Source organism: Delphinus delphis, chromosome 9, assembly GCF_949987515.2.
Source record: "Delphinus delphis chromosome 9, mDelDel1.2, whole genome shotgun sequence".
NCBI classification, from domain to species: domain Eukaryota; kingdom Metazoa; phylum Chordata; class Mammalia; order Artiodactyla; family Delphinidae; genus Delphinus; species Delphinus delphis.
The window spans coordinates 65,881,007-65,904,879 of record NC_082691.1 but is presented as its reverse complement, the minus strand read 5'-3'; the positions used below and the strand labels follow the sequence as shown (position 1 = coordinate 65,904,879).

At 35.9% G+C, this 23,873-nt stretch overlaps 1 protein-coding gene across 2 annotated transcripts in view; it reads right to left on the bottom strand.

The window, feature by feature from the left end:
* The window catches only part of SEPTIN7 (septin 7), a 66,713-nt gene that overhangs the window by 16,567 nt on the left and 26,273 nt on the right, over nucleotides 1-23,873 (bottom strand). For both annotated transcript variants that reach the window (XM_069541017.1, XM_060020718.1), the window contains exons 4-10: nucleotides 18,530-18,630; nucleotides 17,290-17,424; nucleotides 11,613-11,730; nucleotides 8,510-8,602; nucleotides 7,512-7,608; nucleotides 6,041-6,092; nucleotides 1,322-1,447 (exon numbers count right to left, since the gene is read on the bottom strand). In XM_069541017.1, the coding sequence (XP_069397118.1) occupies nucleotides 1,322-1,447; nucleotides 6,041-6,092; nucleotides 7,512-7,608; nucleotides 8,510-8,602; nucleotides 11,613-11,730; nucleotides 17,290-17,424; nucleotides 18,530-18,630 (722 nt within the window). The remainder of the gene's footprint in view (nucleotides 1-1,321; nucleotides 1,448-6,040; nucleotides 6,093-7,511; nucleotides 7,609-8,509; nucleotides 8,603-11,612; nucleotides 11,731-17,289; nucleotides 17,425-18,529; nucleotides 18,631-23,873) is intronic.

Sequence of the window (23,873 nt, the reverse complement as noted above, 5' to 3'; positions counted from 1 at the left end):
AGTCAGAGTGCAGCAACGAAGACCCAACGCAGCCAAAAATAAATTAATTAAAATTTTAAAGTAAAAGCAATTGCTCTCCGGAGATCTCTAAAGCCAAAAATCTAGAAACTGATCAATAAATTTCCTCAAATAAGCAGGTTAATAATAGTGTAAGAAGAAATTCAAAATTAAGAAAGAGATTAGGGGCTACAACCCAAACATCATGAAGAAAATAAACACAGAGTTAGGTCCAAGATCAGTTTTAAAAGAGAACTGCTTGTGACTCTGCCAATGATTATTAACGCTTTGTGCACTTTCTTACGGAATTTAGGGCCACTGCGGAGACATAACTAAAAAAGCAAAAAGGAACATTTTTCTCTTCCATTATAAGGAATGCTGACCACTATAACACAGTATTGCTACTTTGAGAACTTGCTTCCCTTATTATTTATTATGCAGATGATCCTTCAGGATTATCCTCTAATAATATCAATACATAACACCTGGCTAAAAATGTACATACATTGTTAAAATGGTTTTCATAATACTTACGGTCTTCAACAACCCCAAATAAAGGAAAAACAGACATGGTTACCATGGTTAACAGACATGGTTACCAAGTTTATACCAGCTAACTCACCAGCCTCCTCACACATCTCTTTTCCCTACACCATCATAAAACCACATCTTGAAGATACTAGCTCAGGTGGGTGAAGCTATACACTCAGGAGTCACTCACACCACTCTACCAACCAACAGAAGAAATCCAAACTCCAGCTAATTTACTCCCTGGAAATACACAATAGCAATAGAAAAGGTAACCAAGACTACAATAATTAAATGTTCCTTTTGTTTGGTCCTGTCCCTTATTTCTATATAATCTTCTAGTAAACACTCTGCTTCCAAAATGGTTTATTTTAAAAAGACATAATAAAAGGTAGAAGCTCTATGTTTATTCTCTTTAAAGAGACTATGGGATGTTTATCTTAAAGAGTAAAATGGGTTTAAGGGTTACTTGGTAGAAACTGTTCTCTTCCCTTAAAAAAAAAAAAATGCTGAAGGAGTTATTTGATTTCTAGTTGGGGATCTATTAAATGTGTTACATAGGTTATTAAGATGATGGCAAAGACCAGAAGAGAATGCATGGCTCTTTCACTTAAGGAACAAGGTTATAAAACTACACTTCCTCCAACAAACAAAGCTTGACAATATAAATTTGACTGTTGTACCTAAAGAACTTTATCCCAATTTTCTATTGAGTAGCCAAGAGGAATTTGATGAAACAATATGATTATTTACTACATAAATAATACCTTTTCTGGAGGAAACAATGTATACTTACTTAGTAAGCTGCCCTTTATTCTTGTTATTATCAACTCCATTATAAGTCACAGCTGCCAGTTTTCTGCTCCGGTAGTTCTCATAGTGTACATTATTAGTGACATCTTTCAAGTCCTGCATGTGTGTTCTGTCATAAAAAATGACACATCAAGAGTTTGCTTCTATTAAGAAAGCTTTGGTGTAAATTCAAAATTTTAGTAAAACAAAAATTTCAGACTTAAAATGAGCAAAAGACTATTCTTAAGGGAGATGGCATCCATCTGTCTTCATTCACATGTAAGGCAGAGTAAGACACAATGAGCTAACTTGACACCAATGGAAAATTAGGTTCCAGATGAAAGTTTAGGAGCATAAATCCTCTCAGTTACTAAAGAATGACATTTCTAGAGAAGAGTATTTACCTTTTTAGTATATATTTTATTTTACTAGAGAAGGAAAAGTAGATTAGCTCCTACTAAAGTTCACAAAGCAAAAGAAATTGCTTTCCTTTTAGCAATATTATTAATATTTGAGTTTTTATTCAGGTAATACATAGGGACACTTTAGATCACATATCAAGTTGGATGCAAACTGGGGAATTTTAATTTTGAGTAAATTTCTGTTTATTCAAATTGTCCATTAAATGTGGTATTTTGGTTAAATGAATGTCTGCTCATAGCCTATCTATCATACATAAAATCAATCCATAGGAGACAACTATACAATACATGAGACAATTTCATCATTCCTTAATGTTTCAAGATGCTAAAAGACTCCCTGAGCTGCTCTACGGTATCCTTTACCAATGCAGCAGTGTTTTTGGATATACGTGGTGTGGGAGTATTCTGTATCATTTGATCTTCCCTTTTCTCATCATCCATTCCTGCAGCTGCAATCCCCCATCTTTCATCTCCACCACTTTACCAAAATCCCCTTATGGGAGACAAACATAAAGGTGTTACTCTGTATTTATTCTTCCTGATATCCAGGAAACAGTTACTACTACTTTCCCTTTTGTAAACAGAATGTGATGTTCAATTACTCTGATTCACCTAGTATTGGACATTTCCATGCAGTTTTCTGATAGTTTAACTCCTCCTATTTCTAAGACTGTGTTTTCCACAAGCCTCATCTCCCTTTATACTCTGTCCCTTGATGAATATATCCTCTCTATGGCCACTAGAGTTACACCTAAAGCCTTCTGTACTTCAGTCAAGTCAGACAGTTCCTTACTCCTAGCATATCCAATGACTGGGACTGAATAGTTCATGTTAATTTGTCACTGACTCTCAAACTTCAGAATTCTACTGCTTTGGGAGCTCTCTTTGCAGTCTCGAAGTCAAACCACTCTAACCCAGGACAACTTTCTCCTTGGCGGTCAGTCATTTTTTTGGTACCAATATATGTTATAGGTGACACCACATAACGTTTTCAACTATACTGTAAACTCCCTTTTACAAAAAACATGCCATCACCTTCTGTACTCTTGCCACAGATAGCACATAATGGGCCCTTTAAAAAGAACTGATTTGAAGCTGAGTTATAATAAACACTGTTGACTTTCTAAAATTACTGTTATCAGTTTCTCTAAGCAGAGAATAATGACTGTGCCAATATGAAACAATCTTCTTGTAATTTTTAAATATTATCTCATCAATGAATCACTGAAAAATAACTAAAGGACCTGAGATAAAGTATTTTAGTAGCTGAAATATAAGATGTATAAAATAAAAATAAGGTGGACTTATTAACTAGTTGTTAAACTATTTTTGTTAATGTCATCAACATTTTAGATAGTGAAATATTCTTCCCTTTTACTAAAATAGCTTTCTTTATGATTACCTGGTTCTGGTATTTTTCAGGATATAGAAATCTCTATTTCCACTTACTTAAATATTTTACTTTATCCTTTTAAAAATCAACCCGTTCCTCCACTCTGAAAATAATTAGTAATATAGTTTTCTCCACAGTTTCCGGAATTTATTCATCTTTTCCATTTCTTATTGCTGATAACAAAGCACTCTCTTCCCTCCTTTTGTTTTCCTTCTCTATTTGATTTCTGCACTGTCCACTGCCACACCCTGAAACTTATTTTTATCAAGTTTTCCTCTTTCCATTGTCTTCCTTGGTTTGCCTGCAACAGCTAGTTCTCTTAATTAGTAAAGTGACACAGCTTTGAACTTGAATGTTTCTTAGAAGCAACCACTACTCCTAAATTTAACCTGCAGGATTTCAATTACTTGGAACTTACAGACATATGGAACACTGGCATTGATATTTCCTTCATGTATTTATTAAATATCCACTAGGTGCCTTTATCAAAGACATGAGTTACATAATATATACATCGTTCTCATCTCTCCTCCGAACTTAAAAGGAAAAGCAATAAAGTAAAATATTCCTAAGCTTACCATTTTCAAAGCATACTTATCAAGGATGTTTTACACGTCTCAAAGACTATAAATGAAAAATTGTGTTAAGAAGCCAAATGAACATCTAGCATAAGTGAACATTTATGCCTTAGGAAAGAAAAACAAGTGTCCTAAAACAAATTTAACAAATAAATGAATTTTTTATTAAGCAAATTTGCCTAATCATCTACCTCAAGGAGCTGAAGCCAATATCTTCATCCTACTTGTTTAAAATGTTAAGTAGGACCACTCCCAATCCCACAAATAAACATTTAATGACTGTATTTATCCTAATCCATCTTAAGGCATCTATTTCCATGAATCTCTTCCTATCTGACCCACTCCATGATAACATACCACTTACCACTTACCCTGAGTTTCTTTAATACATCTAAGCAACCTCATCACAGAACACATCTACTTATATATTACATAATTTTAGAATTTTTTATATTTTCATACATATGTATGATTGTCCTGTTGCTTTCCTGTACTAAATCTTCCTGCAGGAATGGTCCTTCCTGCTTATAATGCTTCCATACTAGTGAGTCCCACTCACCAGATGTCACTGTGTACCTTCAAATGTTCAAAGTCTAGCTTCTGACTCAGTAACTAGCCTTCTTGTCTATAGTATTTTAGGTATATAGGCAATTATTGATTGCATATTTAAAAAACACATAAGATGGGCTTCCCTGGTGGTGCAGTGGGTGAGGGTCCGCCTGCCGATGCAGGGGACATGGGTTTGTGCCCCGGTCCGGGAGGATCCCACATGCCACAGAGCGGCTGGGCCCGTGAGCCATGGCCGCTGAGCCTGCACATCCGGAGTCTGTGCTCCGCAGCGGGAGAGACCACAACAGTGAGAGGCCCGCAAAAAAAAAACCAAAAAACAAAACAAAACAAAAAACACATAAGACAAATTTATAGAATATCATTGTGTCAGGCACTAGGCAAGTAGCATAGATTTAAAATTGAGGAAAAGAATAAAATCAGAGGGAATGTACTGGCAATTAATACTTATGAAACATTCCTTACATATATAATATTATAAGAGATTATTAGTTCTTCTGAAGTCACATCTTAAAAATGAAAGTGAAAGGAAAGAGTTCGTAACAGAACCTGAAGTGTTGTATTCTCAAAATCAAGAGATGACCACCCTTTCATATGCATTTGCTCTTCTCCCACTGTGTGAGGCATGGCAACCCCAATGGCTGAATTAACTCCGTCATCCACTTTCTACCAAAACACCCCGTCATGAGGTCTTTTGAGAAAAACCAATTACATGGCAATCTCTTTGATTTCAAAATTCACTTTCATCTCTTGTATATTTCTTGAGGTAGCAGTTTGACTCATATTTTCCCCCACTTTTAAGAACGATCTTATTCTTGTTCCATGATTTCCAATTATCATCAATATGCATGTTACTACTTCAACATAGCTCAAGAGATTCCTGTGTTTTGGGAAAGTGAATAGTATGAAAATGAAGAGACACCAACTTAAGATGACCATCTAAAACTGGAGGTTGAAGAGAATAGTACATAGTGAGGGTCTGGAGAAGCAAGCAAGATGAGAGAGGAGAGAAGTAGCAAAAGGGTATGAAATGGCATGAGAAAGGAATTTACCTCAGCATGAAAACACTGAGGTTCATTGTGATCCCCTTTCTGTTCCTTGCCCACTAATGTCTCTGGTTCTTTTCAACTTTTTCTTCAGGATTTCCCTCTCTGCTACTGATTTTCCAATTCAGGTCCTGGTCCTCTAATCAGAAAAACCTCAACGTCCTGTTCTCACATGCTTTCCTTCTCTTTCATCAGGTGCACAAGGTACAATTTAGGAGTAATGTTTTCCCTCCTGGGAGGAAGATCAGTTTTGTTCACAGTGTTCCAGTAACAAAAACACTCCACTCACCAGCTACCAAGCTATGTATTTTTAAATACTCAAAGTCAAGTTTTTGACCCAAAACTTAGCCCTCCCTTCCACAGTTTCCACATTAAAGAAGAGCAAAAGCCTTTTCCTTTCCACTTTCCATACCTCTTTCAGTATTAAACCTTAACACAAAGTATAATGATCAAGAGACCCATTTTCCTATATATCCCTAGCCACACAGCCTATTTTGTATTTTTGCTCTTGACTTCAAAACCTTGGCAAAATAACCCAAGTTGTCTCTATGCAGTGCTTACTGCAGTGCTTACTGCGGTGCTTACTTCAGGGCTAGAACGAAGATACCACTTTAAATTAGCTAAATTTATACAAGACAAAAAGTTAAATCTGTCTAACTCTAATTTTATTTAGGGGAAGAAAAAATTTATGTTACTTTCATCATTACTCACACTTACCTTATCAACATATTTCTTAGAATTGTAAAATCACAATGTTCACCATTTTCAACTATAAAAAAAAAATAGATCACATACATTATTTCCACTAAACCCAGTCTTTTCAGAGGAAACTGGGTGTTAACAACGAGAGAATATGCAAAATAGCTTAGATCAATTTTTCATTAAGATTTAACGCTGTAACATAGTACTTAATTTAAGGGCACATCAGACGACTGTGCTATATTACTTTATTGTAGTTTAATCCTCAATGATAAAATATAAACCTAACAAATGAGCTCTCCAAAAGCAAACAATTTTGACATTTTGAAAGAGGACATCATATATTTCTCTTTATTGGTTGGAAATACATTTATTCCATAATAAAATGCATTTTAAAAATTCAGTGTTGGGGGTGAGCAGGGGATCACTTTAGAAAAACTTCCCTGAGGTAACTAAAATGAAAACTTGAGCCAAGAACATTAAGGTTCTTTATTTTTTAAAAACGTATCACTAAAAGAACACTCTTTGGTGGGGGAGGTACCTAAAACTAAAGATACAAAGCAATTTCTTCTGTGCGTATTTCTAAGGGCTGTACTAGTTCTAAAGCCTCAGCTCAGCAACTGAAGGTTACATGGCGATGACAGAGCTGGGAATGAGCACAGTATCACTGGTCGGGAAAGTCACTGATAACAACTAACTTGGAAAATATTCTAAAAATTACAGAATTTTTCAAAGTAATACCAACAAAGAGAACAATCATCACTCAAATCTTGATTCCAAGTTACTATAATACAGAAGATTAAATATTAGTAAAACCAGTATAATAAACACAAATTTGGGGAAACATGTCTATTGCCAAGAAGGCCTTGTTGAGAATTGATGCTATAACTAAGATTTTATTGTTGTTTAACACTCCTTAAAAAATTAGTAGAGGATCTCTTAATAATGAAATCTTTTTGCTCTAAAGATGTGATGCCAAAAAAGGTGACTTCTGCCCTGAGGAAAAGAAACTGTGAATGTTTTAATTGAGCTTCTGACAGTTCTCATTCTTGAGGGTCCCAGACCCATCTGAGACTCAGATAAAAGTGACAGGCCTTTTCCAAAACTCTTCTCAATTTCAGAAGGTTTATTAGATCCCTTGGAAGCAATCTTTGGTCCCCACGTAAAGAACTCCTGCATTGTAAGAGTTTTCAAACAAAAAAACAGGAATAGACTTAATGGTGAGGCAGAGGTGGCAGGGTGGGTACTGACAAGTGCCTTCTAAAGTACTACACCGTTAAGATTTAACACGTACTTGCCTGACTTAGTAGGACACAAGGTCTGAGAAACTTGAGGAAATGAGACTCAGTGAAACTGAATTCAGAACTATCTTTGAAAATCTAGACTGTATCAATGCAGTATGCATATCATACTACTTACTATAAATACAAATATTTTTAATCACATTTGTGAGATCTTATAGAAAGCCATTCACTGAAGAAAACCTTACCTTCAGCAACACCCCAAGGATACTGCCTTCCTCTGACCCTTTTGCCATTAACTTCAATGATAGTATTACTACCTACCACAGCAAGAGGTAAACGGTCCTATAAAACAAAGTACTCTTGTTCAAATATATCTCTGTAGTCCTCACAAATTCAATAATAAAGAAGTTACATTACTCAACAGATAAGCAAAAACAATTATTACCCCGACAGTTTCTGCATTCATTTTTATAGGCCATTCAATTACTATTTAGTAAAATGCCATTATATGGTATTGTCACCAATGTAAACAATAAATAAAATATTTTCACTGAAAATTTAAGAATACTAAGGCATATGCTGATCAAATTATTTGTTAAAACATCATTCCAAAAAGAAGCTGCCCCATATTGGAAAAATTAAAAAGGATAAAAAATATATTAGCAGTTAGAGGAAAAAAATGAGGCTTGTGGCTAGCTTGCCTACCTGATCACAAACCAACCCTAACAGCCCTGGAGGCAGAGAATGCCATTAGTCAGTACATCATTTTTAGGTCCAGGGTACTTAGGAAACCACTATAATTTAAAAATACAGAAAATTATGTCGGTATAGATTTTTGGTTGATTCTTATGAAAGGACAAAAGAAAACATATTTTTGGTCTTAAAACAAAGATTAAGCATAACAGTGCTTAAGAACAAATCCTTTCCCTTCTTATTACGCCCCCCTTTTCTTTCCCATTACCTGTTTTTAGGGGGAAAATTATAAAATATCAAATCAGTTAACTGAAAACCACATGAAGACAAGAATTACATTATTCATCTCTCTATTCCATATAATGCTTTATGATACATAATAGCCAAACAACAAAGTTAATCATAAAGTTGAATTCAATACTGAATAACCTCTCTATTTAGTTTGTAAGTCAACTGTTTAAAAACACTGATATTTTTGGTCTTTCCAGCAGCTATTACAGTATATTTAAGTCCCTAAAACATTTTAGTATATGTATGGGAATGAACCTACCTTTATCTTTTTAACAAGCTTATTTTCTTCTTCATCATCTGTCTCTGGGAATTCATATATTTTAATTTTATGTTCTTGGATTTCTTTCATTATCTAAAATGAAAGAGGAAGTCAGCAAAAGAGCATCACACATAATTTTAGTACAGTAGCCTTATTTTTATTATACTCTTCTTAAACTCCTGAGTCCTCAGTTCCAGTTCCTTTACTGTTTTTCAATGATGCAAAATGTCATCTAAAACCAAAGTACTATGCTAGTCTTTTTTTTAACCATAAAGTTGATATATAAAAGTACCATTCTCAAAATCCAATTACTGCAGAAGTGTTAAAAGTCATATGGTTATAACCAAAAGAGTTCTAAAAATGATGTAAGAACCCAGAAAGGGATTTCTCTAGCTGATTTCTACTCTAATGGCTTTAGGTCATTTATTTATAATGACTGAGATACTTCCTCTAGATAAACTCTTACCAACTGTTTTATTCATCTGAATCAACAAAGCTTAAACTCACCTAAAATTTTTAGTAGAATTTAGCAAAGGTAAGGAAAATTAAGTATAGCATTGGCTCCAGGAAAAACAAAGTGCACACTTATCAGAAAATATCCTTGCATGTACATGTGCATGCACACAAATCAAGGAGCAACACATATAAGATCAAGCAAGCACACAGGGAGAAAACATGCCCTGGAAATTAAGAAGCTAATGAGTTTATAATAATAATCAATGAGAGTGCAGAAAAAAGAAAGACAAACTTATTAATAGCATCAGAATGACCTAGTTCAAATTAAATTATCTTGTCCAAAATCACTCCAAATTCTAATAAGAATACAGACATCTAAATAATGTTGAATACCTACCCTATTCAAACTCATAACAAACTGATGGCTAATATACCTATAGCTAGCTCCCTGCCTGTACTGGTAGTTCAGCGCTTCTCTCACTGCCGGGGTCCCCAGCAGCAGTAAAGGGAACGTAAACAAAATGTGCAACACAGTTACTAAACCAGACAGAAGTAAAACTGCCACTGAGAAAAATAGGACCACATACTTTTTACAATTGAGTTATATATGTCTATATACAAAAAAACCCAAGAAGATAAACGATGAGATGTCAAATACATGACTAGAAGAAGAAAGGAACACTAGCAGCTAGCTCTAGGAGCAGTGGTTCTTAGTCAGAGGTTGTATATTAAAATGGCCTGAGTGAGCATCTTCAAAATAATGAATACAGAAGCCCTATCTTAACCTACAGAACCAACTGGTAGAAATATGCTCCAGTAACTCATTTTGAAAAAGTTCTCTAGACGACTCTGATCAACACCCTTAGTTAAAAACGTTTTTTAGGGCTTCCCTGGTGGCGCAGGGGTTAAGAATCTGCCTGCCAATGCAGGGGACACGGGTTCGAGCCCTGGTCTGGGAAGATCCCACATGCCGCGGAGCAACTAAGTCCATGCGCCACAACTACTGAGCCTGCGCTCTAGAGCCCACGAGCCACAACTACTGAGCCCGCATGCCCTAGACCCCATGCTCTGCAACAAGAGAAGCCACCACAATGAGAAGCCCGTGCACTGCAACGAAGAGTAGCCCCCCGGGCTTCCCTGGTGGCGCAGTGGTTAAGAGTCCGCCTGCCGATGCAGGGGACACGGGTTTGTGCCCCGGTCCGGGAGGATCCCACATGCCGCGGAGCGGCTAGGCCCGTGAGCCGTGGCCGCTGGGCCTGCGCGTCCAGAGCCTGTGCTCCACGGCGGGAGAGGCCACAGCAGTGAGAGGCCCGCGTACCACCAAAAAAAAAAAAAAAAAAAAGAGTAGCCCCCGCTTGCCGTAACTAGAGAAAGCCCGTGTGCAGCAACGAAGACCCAACACAGCCAAAAGTAAATAAATAAAATAAATAAATTTATTTAAAAATAAGTTTTTTAAAAGCATAAACAAAGAAAAAGAAAATTGTACAACCCTACAATGTGACCAATCCGGAAGTAGAGATCATTGCTTATTCGTCTTTATCTCTTAGTTCTTAGAACAAATACAAATCAAGATACATACAAATCAAGACAGAAGAGGAGAAATGTTATTATATGATTAGTATTTGAACTTAGAAACAGCACATTACAAAATAAAAATGGAGTGAATAAGCATAAAATAAAAACATATACTCCTGGTAGAAATACCAGATATATGTAGTAAAAATGATACACTAAAACATTATCAAAATTTATACAGATTTAACACAATTTCAAAGCAAATTTCCACGGGCTTTTGTTTTTGTAATAGGTTTCAAGTTATTCTAAAATTCATACTGAAAAAGGTGAAGAACCAAAGTATCTTGTTACAAAAGGGACTATAAGGACAATAAGAGATAATTAACTCTAACATCTGTTTAAAAATATTATACAACATAGCTGCAGTTTAAAAGACAGAAAACTGGCCTAAAACTTAAAAATAGGAAATTGGAATAGGAAAGTGGAATAGGAAAGTGGAATAGGAAAGTACAATAGTTCCAGAAACTGACCCTACATTTCATAAAATATAATATATAGTAAACCAAACACAACAATGAGGGAAAAATAAACCCCTGCTTTAAAGTGTTCAGCTTTTCTGGAAAATTAAATTAAATCAAATTAGGTACCACTTTATTCCAAAAAAGTTTTAAAAATAAAAATGACAAACAATGCTGGCAAGACACTGGAACAAATATACCCATTATAAAACGAATTTGATTGTTTTATTGGGAAAGCACCATGACAAAATGGGTAGGTGGGGGAGGGAGATAAAATAATCATACCCTTTCAAAAAGTAATCCTGTTCCTGGGAATTCAGTCTAGGAAAGTAATTCTAAAGGGTGTGGGAGGGGTGCTGGTGGAAGCTATACGGAAACATCTAAAATAGCCTATTTAAATTGAAAGGATAAGGGCATATGATAATACTTATGGGCTCCTAGGAGAAAACTAAAGCAGAAGACTATTTTCAAGAGTTATTTTTAATACACTGTAAACAACCATATAGTAAAGTAGCAAGAGGAATACACTGTAACACATTATACTGAAAATACAAAAAACTGCAAATTACATGAATGATATTAGAAACCCAAGAGTTCAAACTCATTCTACTTACCTGTTTCTTAAACTGTTGGCACTCCTCTGGTGTGAGTGTGTCTGCTTTGGCAATAAGTGGAATGATATTCACTTTTTCATGCAAACGCTTCATAAACTCAATATCCAATGGTTTAAGTCTGAAATACACAATATTTAATATGACTGGATTGATCAGTTTGGGAGAAGAGATTCTTCACATCCCAACGTTAAATTACATACATTGGAACTACTTTACTTACTCATCAGAAACACTCCCTGAAGGTGTATTGGCCCAGCAACAGTTAGGAAGAACAGGATTTCAAGAAGCATTGGAGTGGCTAAGAAGGCTTTGACTCCTGTCTTTTAACACCCTGGTCATAGGGTTTGGGCCCTAAAGAAGAATTAGAAAAACCAGGAAGGCTCCTAATAGGCTTTCCTACAGCGGTCTCTACATTTACTACCCAAAACTTGGGAAATCTTTGTTTTGTTTTTAAATGAAAAATTTAGTCCTCCTTCACTTCTTGCTACCAACTATATTTCTCAGAGAAGAAGCTCAAAAGAGAATCTTCTTCATCCCTTTTACCTATTACACTCTAACTGCTGCCTCCACTTTGCCATTATACTTTCAAGAAGGTCACCAAATACTACCATGCTGCAAATTAATTAGCAGCAGCCAACTCATAAATACTGTGGTGTGTACCAGTATTCTTTAATTTGTCCATTATGCAGCATTGACATTACTCCCTCACAAGCTGTTCACTTAGGGTAATTTTCAGGATCCTCTTTGTAAGCTAGTCTCCTTAATAGGTACATTCCTCAGAATTCTCTAGAAGGTCTTCTCTTCTCACTCTGCATCCTGTAAGCTTACCATTAACTACAATGACTTCTATTATCCTCTATGGGTCAATGACTCCCGAGTCTTTATACCCAGCTCAGATCTCACTCCTGTGTTCCAGGCTTGTGTCCACCCAGTGGAAATACTACTCGGATATCCCATTTTGGCACCTCAAAATCAAAAGCTCATCTGAGCCCCCACGTTTTCCCTCCCCTTCTGTGCTTTCTATCTCAGTGAACAGCACTACAATCCACCCAATTACTCAAGTCTGAAACCCAGAATTCCTCCTTCCTCTAATCCTCAATTCCAAAGATTCCCCAGGACCTGCTGAACAAATAAAGATATTTATATATTTATCTCCATTTCCATTACTTTGATTCAGGCCACCAAAGTATACTTTTAGTATGGATAATGACAAGAATCTATCTCTCCAAACCATGCACACTGCAGTCAGAATGGTTTTTCTAAAATCCAAATCTGATCATCAGGTCATTCCTTGACTAAAAACCTTACTAAAGCCAGATTCCTTAACTAGTGTGGCCTACAAGCCCTGTGAAAACATAGCCTCTCCAGCTGTCCTCATCTCTTAGCATCCCTTAGCATTTTTGCTACCTCCTACTTCCAACGTGCCAGCCTTTTTGAACTTCTCACAATTCCTTAAAAGCACCATACTTTGATCTCTGGCCATAAGCTACTACTGCCTTTGCCTGGAACACACTCCATTCCCATCCCCCTTCTACTTGGCTTGCCTAATTCCTAGTCATCCTTTAGGACCTAGCTTACTATCCTCATTTCCTCTGGGAATTCTTCTCTAACCTAAGACTAGGCATCTTTCTAAGGGATCACAACACTCAATTTGCCACATAGTAACTGCTTACTTATGTATTTGGTTTTCCCATCTTCTCACTAGAAGATCCTCAAAAGCAAGGCCTTTGTCTCATTCATCTGTATCTCTTATATCTAATACAGTGTCAGTACTTGAGAAGGTATCCAATATCTGTTGACTAAAAAAGTAAGTTGCTGTGGTTTTCCTTACATCTTTGAATAACTTTAAATAAAAACCTGCTATTCCTCACATCTAGAATACACTGTAGACTAAAAATTAATATTCTACAAAAATAAATGAAGGTAACAGCAATATTTTGTGCAGAAGTGTGGTATTCCTTAACTTTTATAAAACATGAGGAAAATGGAATAAAGATCTAATTTCATTATAAATTTTATTGACTAATATTTTAAAATAAAGAGAAAGCCCTTCTTAGCGTTCTCTTAGAGTACTGTAGTTTAATATATATACAATGTTGGGCGTATTGGGGGTCCAGAGACTAATGAGGTATTCCTTTTCACTAACAAATAATACTATATACTTCTTTGTGGTAGTGACACTGACTGGCAGAAAGATGGGGTAAGGAGGCAGGAAGGCAGATACAGAGAAATAAGATAGCTACCTCCAATTCTAATTCTCGTCTTAAATCCTCTGAATTTTGATCTTGGCATTCAGAGAACACTACAGAAAAAACTTCAGAAAAGAGTGTGTGGCTGGAATAACACTATATTTATCTGTAAATAGCACCCTTACCTCACTAGTGCTAACTGAAAAACCTTTCAATTTTTGAGAAAAAATTTAAGTTTTGATTGTTTCATCAATCATTACATCATGACACTAAAGATAAAAGCCATGGCCCAGTCAATCAATCTCAGATTTGTAAATTTTTAGGGTTCACCTTCCAGATTACACTCATGACAAATTTAAATTACCACCACTACCACCTCATTAAGCCGGTGACAGAATCAGTTAATCTAAAATTTTAATAAATCATAAGAGCATTTAATATAAAATATTAAAATCAAAATCCAAGTTAACAAGATTTTACACTTAAAACAACATTTGCAGAACATTATATTATTTCAACTTTTAAAGAGAAAGATGCTTGAAAATAGCCGTAACAAGGAAATTGGGGAAGTCAGCTTCTCAAATATAAAACAACAGGGCTGAAGTACATTTAAATCAGTTAAAAAAAAATCAAACTTTAAATGTAACCTTTATTAAAGCCCCGATAAAATCTTTCCGCCCTTTTAAATTAGAATACAAATTTCAGAAGCATACAAAATGTCAACAGCAGAAAACACTTATTTCACAGTAGATTACATTCCAGTTGAAATTTTTCCTCTGTCCATTTAGTTTTATTTCAGGTCATCTTTTCCAACAAATTTAGTTTTTAAATGTTTTTTTTACACAATGGAAAGTCCTTTATAGAATTTCTAGAAGATAAACCCAAATTAGAGGGAAAAGACTATTTAACCTCAAAGCCTACAGCAAAATAAGTAAAATGACTAGAGGGCAAATGACAAGTATTTATTAAATATACATACATATATATATTTCTAAGGGAAAAAAACTATATAAAACTCACTAAGTGACACTGTTTTTTTCAAAGTGGCAATCAACATTCAAAAATTTTGTAAAAACACCATTTAAAAATTCAAGTTCGGGGGCTTCCCTGGTGGCGCAGTGGTTGAGAGTCCGCCTGCTGATGCAGGGGACCCGGGTTCATGCCCCGGTCCGGGAAGATCCCACATGTCGCGGAGCGGCTGGGCCCGTGAGCCGCAGCCGCTGAGCCTGCACGTCCGGAGCCTGTGCTCCGCAACGGGAGAGGCCACAACAGTGAGAGGCCCGCGTACCGCAAATAAATAAATAAATAAATAAATAAAATTCAAGTTCAGGGGCTCCCCTGGTGGCACAGGGGATAAAACTCTGTGCTCCCAATGCAGGGGGCCCAGGTTCGATCCCTGGTCAGGGAACTAGATCCCACATGCACGCCACAACTAAGAGTTCACATGCTGCAACTAAGGAGCTGGCAAGCCACAACTGAGAAGCCGGCAAGCTGCAACTAAGGAGCTGGTGAGCCGCAGCTAAGTAGCCCACCTGCCACAACTAAGACCTGGCACAACCAAATAAATTAAAAACAAAACAAAACAAAACAAAATTCAAGTTCCAAGTCAGTTACCAATCACTGAACAAAGAAAATGAAGCAACAACAGCTGAAATCATAAATTAACCCTTTGTTCAGTGACTACAATTGGTGGGGTGAGATGGGGGACACTGAAAATACGCTGTTGCACCAATTTATATTTACTCCAAAAACAGTACGTTTAAAAAGGGAATCCAGGGATTACCCAGATAAGACAGAAAGGTCCTAATTCATCTATTATGTTGCCTGGAATTTCACTATGTAGTGAGCAGGGAATTTGGAACTCTCTACGGAAAATTCAGTGTCATATTCTTTCACTTAATCCATAGTAGCACATACCAATGGGCAAAACTTTGCTCCATTTCTAAAAATAGTTAAGCTGAGAAACTACTCAAAATCATATTTTTATACATAAGAAATTAAAATTTGGAACTCTCATCCCTTGTGACAAACAAGAAATGGCCCAAAGCCACTACACATAATTTCAAATTTTTTTCTTTAAATAAAAAAATCGTATTTCCCATGCAATTTTAAGAAATATATTTTCCCACAGGGAATAAGAGAAATGTGATTTCATGAGAATTACCAAATCTTGGTGAGAGTCCAAAAGATCTAAAATAATAAAACTGGATATAAACTGACAAATTTCTATTGATTTAACTGCAGGTTAAGATTTTACCCTGTTGGCTTCCAGGAAAAAGCCCTAACAAGTTAAACTAGAATGATAAAATATGTATATATATAAATTCAGGAAGACGCTAACAAGGACAAAGAAAAAGCCATACAGTGTGGTATTTCTGAGAATTTTTTTTTTGAGTCTTTTAAGTAGATGAGTCAATTTTGTGCTTTAAATATGTAAATTTCTGAGAATACTGTAGAATAATATTAGAAATAAAAGAAGAAACATTTGCACCACTACAGTCAGACAGTGCAAAAATGGTAATCTAAATAATTAAGGCTTTCTGCTCAGCCAAGATGGTGATAATGGGCACTAGCCTATCTAGCAAAAGGTGAAGAAAAAAGCAAAAAACAGAAGAGAAAGGTACTCTTTTGAAGGAACTGGTTTACACTACTGTAATTCGGGTGTTAGATGACTTAATACTATTTAGTCTGATGCTATAAAACAGTCCAGTTCCTTCTGGTGGAGAGATGGTAGAGTTACAATCATCAGGTGGCTGAGTTATGCTGAGTCATTTATCCAAAGATGAAAGAAGAGTAATTACGAACATCTGCAGTTGACAATGACCCACATATCTACTCAAAATGACAAAGAAATACAAACAACAAAACAAGGATTATAGGCCGGCCATACTAACAGATCAGATCAGATAAATGTCTAGATACTCACATCTTAATTTTAACTCCTAATAAGTAGAAGGTTAGTACTGATGATATGATACTTAACCAATTTGACTGTGACAGCTAAGGTGAAACAAGAAGACAAGTAGATTTAGTGAAGAAAAAAATGGCACATGAGAACCTTGGTATTTAAGTTTTTTTTGCAGCCTTCTCTACCAGATCTATAGTAAATAACATCTTTGGAGTTTCTTAGAATATGTCTAGCTAATTTTGATGGCTGTTTCTCCTTATTTGATCGTTCAATTAGTGGCAGATTGGTCAAAAAGAAAGCTAAATTAGCCACATTGAGACACCAAACATGATGGAAACAATATTCCTTTCCATGAAGCAGGTAAAGTCTTATGCATGACAAACTAAGTAAAATCATTGTTAGTTTGTCTAGGACTTAAAAAAAGGCTTCCTATAAGCCATTTTTATATGGAATTTGGAACTTTACAACTGGTAAAGTTAAATGTACTCCACAGAGATGAGGGTTACTAAAATATGCACCCAAAGATGAGTAATAATAAAACAACAACAAAAAAGGTTATCAGAAGCATCAAGGTACTGACCCATGTCCTGAAGGAGCAATGAAGTATAAACAACACTGCACTCTGTTATCAGGCATCTGACGTCTGTTCACTCTAGATTCTGCATTTAGGTAGTCCTCAAACTTACTATCAATGTAGTCGATAACAGGCTGCCAGCTGTAGAATGCAGATAAATAAAATAATTAAGTTGTAATTCTACATATGAACATACAACTGATGACTCTGTTAAAGGGCAATAATCAATATTTTTAAATACACAAAACCTATGTAACCAATGGAAAAAAACACCTCAAATTATTCTACATATACTGATTTAAAAACATATAAATTATGTTGAATAAATCTTGATTCATTATTTCTAAACTTTCCAAACAGAAGAAACTGTTTAGAGTCAGACACAACTAAATTATCATATTACTTGCATTAATAAGTATATCAATGCCAAGACACTTTACAATATGAAAAATTATATTCAAAGAGTTTTATATTTCAAATGAAAAGATTAAACAATACAGAATGAACTGTTACTTAGGTGTTTCAAAAGTTGACAGAAATTTATTTCAAAAAACAATGTGGAACTTGGGACTTCCCTGGTGGTCCAGTGGTTAAGAATCCACCTTCCAATGCAGGGGAAGTAGGTTCGATTCCTGGTTGGGGAACTAAGATCCCACATGCTGTGGGGCAACTAAGCCTGCGCACTCTAGAGCCTACTTGCCGCAACTAGAGAGAAGCCTACGTGCCCCAACGAAGATCCCGCATGCCACAACAAAGACCCAACGCAGCCAAATAAATAAAAACAAAACAAAAAAACAGTGTGGAACTCAAAGAAAAATTAAAATATTTTTTATAAGCTACTAAGATATTGTTTCCAATTAGAAAGCCATGGGTGTTTTATTCACTTACAACTTATGGAAAAACTGAAGGTTTAAATTAGGATGTGATAGAAAATGGATAAAATTATAGTAAAGAATGAAAAGTTGCAAGTTTCTTATAATAATGAGAATTCTTTTATCTATGTTTTAGAATCTGTCTTCAAAATACTTCTATGAAAGGTGTTATCTTCATTTTATAGAAGAGGAAATCAGTTCAAAGAAGTTAAGCAACATGACAAGTGGCAAAGTTGATATATGAACCCCAGTCATGTTACATAAAGTTCAGTGACCTTCGCTAAGATGAGAAGCTTTAAAATGTTAAGGTAAAAAAGTCTAACCACCCCCATCCCCAAATGCAGTGGAAAGCAGCAGTGACAAACCCTTCTTACCAATTACTATTATCCACTGCATCTCCAAATCCTGGGGTATCAACTATTGTGAGCAGCAACTGAACACCACCTTCTTTGATTAAAACTTTGGATTGTTCCACCTGTAAAAGTCATTGGTACAGATATTAATACCATACATTATATCCTTGGTTTCCTACAACATAAGAGGTAGGGAGATGAGTGTTAATCAAAACCAAATGGGAAGCTTTTTGCAAACTAAATCTACTCACTCACACACTTTCTTTAGAATCAATTACTGTTAGAAGTCTTGGTTATTTAAAAGAAAAGCACATATGTAAATAGTGTGTTTACGGCTCACTGTTGGTACAGAGAAGGAAAACAGGAACTGATAAAATAATATTAATTACTAAAGCCATACAATACTTATGTAACCTAAATGCACATCTAATAATACAAATAAACAATGTGCTTGAATGATTAAGTAATTCATAGAGATCAAATGTAATTAATCAGACAAATACATTTAATTTACCATTTGCAGTAAACGTTTTCCTGGACTATCTCCATCTAGTTCAGTCCAAACCAATTACTCAAGTGAACTTATTACCATTTGCAAATCTTTCTCAGCATGGCTGTAATTATTTACACTGTGTTTACATTATGGCTAAGATACAATTCTCTTCTCAAACGTGTTACTGTACATTCAGGCCAAAGCAATCAGCAAAGGTCAAGGCATTGAAAAACAATGTATTCTGGTAGGGTAAAACCCTACTAACTCTGATTAAAATCTTCAGTTCTCTTTAGAATTTGTAAAAACCTTCTATTTGAGAAAAGGTACTGGACTTAAAAACAGTAACAACATTTCCTCCTACAGTCTAAGATATTTTTGTAACCCCAAACTCTGTTTTAGAATGTAAAAATCATTCATCTTGGGCATACCCCGCTGCTACATAAAGCAAACACTGATTCAAACAGAAAAGGGGAATCATTCTCCTAGATAAAGATAGGCTTTCATTCAATTTATATCAAGTGTTTATTAAAACTAGAGGTTTCAATTATGCTGATAGGCTAACTTAAAAGGCAAGAATTATACTCAAACTTTGAGTGCTACAAGCCATAAGATGGTACAAATTATTGTACCAATAAGTACTATTAGACCTAAGAGGGAAAGGTAATCACATGAAAAGCAACTTCAACTATTTATGTTGGTTAACAGTGTTTGGAAAGGAAGAGCAGCTAATTTCTGGGTAGAAAAAGTTTGGTTCACCTTTAGAGATTACAGAAATGATGATGTCTTTCCATTTCCCTTTGACATTTTCTTACAGATGTTAGCTGATGGATGAGGAGTTGAGACTAAGACTGCTGAGCAAGAAAGTATATAGCAGCATTGTCCAATAGAACTTTCTGAAATGATGGAAACGTTCTTTGTCTACACTATCCAATATGGTAGCTGCTTGTCCATGTGGCTACTTACCCCTTGAAATGTGACTAGAGTAACTGGGGAGCTGAATGTTTAATTTTATTTAACTTGAATTAACTTAAATTCAAATAACTTCATGTGGTTTAGTGACTACTGAATTGGACAGTGAAGGCTGATAGAAATCAAAAATTATTTTGTTAAAAGAGTATTATCAAAAAAGAAACTTGCTGAAACTGAAAATACTGCCTGAGATTTGGCGAGGCTTCCAATCTTTTAGACAAATAAGGGACAAAGCTCTTATCTTTTAGACCAATGGTCTTCAGACTGCTTTGATCCTAGTGTAAACTATCAGTGAAAATTTTAAACATCCCAAATATGTTTATTTACCTACCAAACATACACAACTGGCAATCTGAACATTGAATATTAGTGTCAATTTCTCATAAATTAAAAAAGTAAACATCAATAAATAAGGGTTCTGGGCTTCCCTGGTAGTGCAGTGGTTGAGAGTCCACCTGCTGATGCAGGGGACACGGGTTCGTGCCCCAGTCTGGGAAGATCCCAAATGCCACGGAGCGGCTGGGCCCGTGAGCCATGGCCGCTGAGCCTGCGCGTCCGGAGCCTGTGCTCCGCAATGGGAGAAGCCACAACAGTGAGAGGCCCACGTACAGCAAAAAAAATAATAATAATAAAATAAATAAATAAGGGTTCTAATATTTTCTGGTCATATTCAATATCAACAATGGTTGCAACACTGCTTGGGAGACCACTGTTTCACACCACATAGCTGAGATAATACCGTTTGTCTAATATCAGCTTACTGTAATAACATGAGGGAAACCAAATAACTGCAGAAATAATCAGACTCATTAGGGCAGATTATCAAAACTAAAAAAAATTAAGTGATATTACTTCATGTGGCTTAGGAAGTTCACATTCTATATATCTGGTGGTCCTCTATAGTTAAAAATGACAATCTGGTTATATGTCAATTATATCTCCATTTAAAAAAAAAAAAAGGGGCTTCCCTGGTGGCTCAGTGGTTCAGAGTCCACCTGCCAATGCAGGGGACACGGGTTCGTGCCCTGGTCCAGGAAGATCCCACATGCCGCAGAGCGGCTAGGTCTGTGAGCCATGGCCGCTAAGCCTGCGCGTCCAGAGCCTGTGCTCCGCAACAGGAGAGGCCACAACAGTGAGAGACCCACGTACCGCAAAAAAAAAAAAAAAAAACAAACAAAAAAAACCAGGTTATTCATTTATGGTAACTGTCATTGAAGCAGAAATATCCAAAGTAATCATACCAGTTCTTCACCTAACAATTCTTCTACATGACACAGTACTGTATATTAGAACTGATGCAAAATGTAACTGTTCTACATGAATCATCTCCTGATTTTACTCCAAACCATTTCTGGTTCCCTTATTACCAAACAAAGCCCATTTCTACCTTCAGTACTAGATTGTATACTAATCACACACCATAACAGCTTAAATTTTAAGATTTTTGTTTCCTTGTTTAAAAAAAATTAGTTGAACAACTTAACTGTTTATTGAAATGACAAGAAAAATGAATATCTGTATTTTATATGCTTTAACGAGTTTGTTTATAAAGCTTCTTTTCTTCTTTGGTCTATGAAATTCTGTGTATCCATACATGGTCAAATACAAAGACGCCGGCAACATATGGAAGAAATCCAGAAAACATAACTGTAAACTAGTGCCATTCATAGGATCCAACTGTATCCTATCATCTGGTTTTGCAAGTATCCTCATGGGATCCATGGAAAACAAATTAGTTCAAGTCCAGGAATTTCAAACTTTTCTTAAGAAATCTATTCCAAATGGCCACTTTCCCATGCACTTTACTTAAGCAGGTCACATCAGCATATTTTATGGCATCAGAGTTCCAAAAGAATGAATCAAGGGCACTTTCAACTGAGTTTCTCTCTGAAAAATAAAACTAAAGCCTATTTTATTGTCTATGTATAATTAATAAATTAAGGGCTCTTTTGGATTCCTAGATTCCAGAAACCCACACTTTCTTCTAATATTTTCAGTTTTTCAAGCTGAGAGAAAGAAAAAGTCAAACTTTCACTGTTTATACGGCTTCAGTTCTTCCATTGTTGAAAGACTATTAAATACACTACACTTTTCTAACTTAATGTTTGAGTCATTTTTTAAAGATAAATAAAAAGTGTTACTTAATTAACTATATTAAAATTTGAGGAGAGGGTTAAAATTTTCTGTCAGGAGTTTACCTCCAACTATACTTGCTCAGGAGGTGGCATTATAGCCAAAACTCTGCAGAGACTTGAATAGTAGATACTTGAACAGCCTGTGATATTCCACTTAGCTCAAACACAGAATCTATTTTGATTATTTAATAACTCAAAAGACAAACATCATCTTAAACACTTATGTTCAACAAGAAACTTAAAGATGCAATGACCAACAGAATAGTTATGCTTAAAGACTACTTCCCTCTCATCAAGACCCAGAACTAGCTGAAAAGAAACTTGATCTGAAGATTCTAATTCTGCCTTCCACTCTGAACCACTACACCTCATTCCCTTGTCTCCTTACACTGAGATCTTAATTCCCTTGTCCCTTTCATTTTCTATTAGCAACCTCCCCTCCCAAATCCTTTCTTTTCCTTTCCAGCTCAGATACCTTTCCATAAAATTCATAAACTTCGACAGGAATTTCCATGCCATATGATGATCCTTTTACTTGTTCCTTCATCTCATGCCTCTCACAGTATGGCTTTTATTTGCTCCTTCAACTCATGTCCCTCCCAGTATGGCTCTTCCCAAGCTCTACCTTACAATCTCTGCCACCATGCTCAGCAAAGCACTTGATCTCCGCTGGAAGAGGAGAGCACCCCCAATTCGTTGTTGCTATTTATTATTTAATCTTTAAAAATTGAAGTATAGTTGATTTACATTGTTTCAGGTGTATAGTAAAGTATGTATGTATGTATATGTGTGTGTGTGTGTATATATATATTCAGATTCTTTTCCATTATAGGTTAGTACAAGATATTGAATATAGTTCCCTGTGCTATACAGTAGGTCTCTGTTGTTTATCTATGTATAGTGGTGTGTATATGTTAATCCCAAATTCCTAATTAATCCCCCCCCTTCCCCCTTGGTAACTATAAGTTTGTTTTCTAAGTCTGTGAGTCTGCTTCTGTTTTGTAAACAAATTCATTTGTATCATTTTTTTAGATTCCACATAAGTGATGTCATATGGTATTTGTCTTTCTCTTTCTGACTTACTTCACTTCGTATAATAATCTCTAGGTCCGTCCATGTTGCTGCAATGGCATTATTTCATTCTTTTTTATGGCTGAGCAATATTCCACTGTGTGTGTGTGTGTGTGTGTGTGTGTGTGTGTGTGTGTGTGTGTGTGTGTGTGTGTGTGTGTGTGTGTGTGTGTGTGTGTGTGTGTGTATACACCACATCTTCTTTATCCATTCATCTGTCAGTAGACATTTAGGTTACTTCCATGTCTTAGTGCTGCTGTGAACACTGGGGTGCATGCATCTTTTTGAATTAGAGTTCCTCCAGATATATGCCCAGGAGTGGGATTGCTGGGTCATATGGTACCTCTATTTTTAGCTTTTTAAGGAACCTCTATACTGTTCTCCATAGTGGCTTCACCAATTCACATTCCCACCAACAGTGTAGGAGGGTCCCCGACAGCATCCCCAACTTGTTTGAAGCAACACTGAATCTTCCCTCCTGTTCAGTGGAATAGATCCCTTTTTTTCCTAAGGCTAATTTCTCAATCTATGCTGGGGATTTGACCAATTTCCATTTTAGAGTCATTTTGACAACTATTTAGACTATTTCCCCTGTAACTTCAATCTCTTATCTCTTACGGAATGATTCCCCATAGGATACAAACATTTTCCAAACCACTGTCTCTGTCCCCTACACTCAACCTCTAGGTATTCCCTC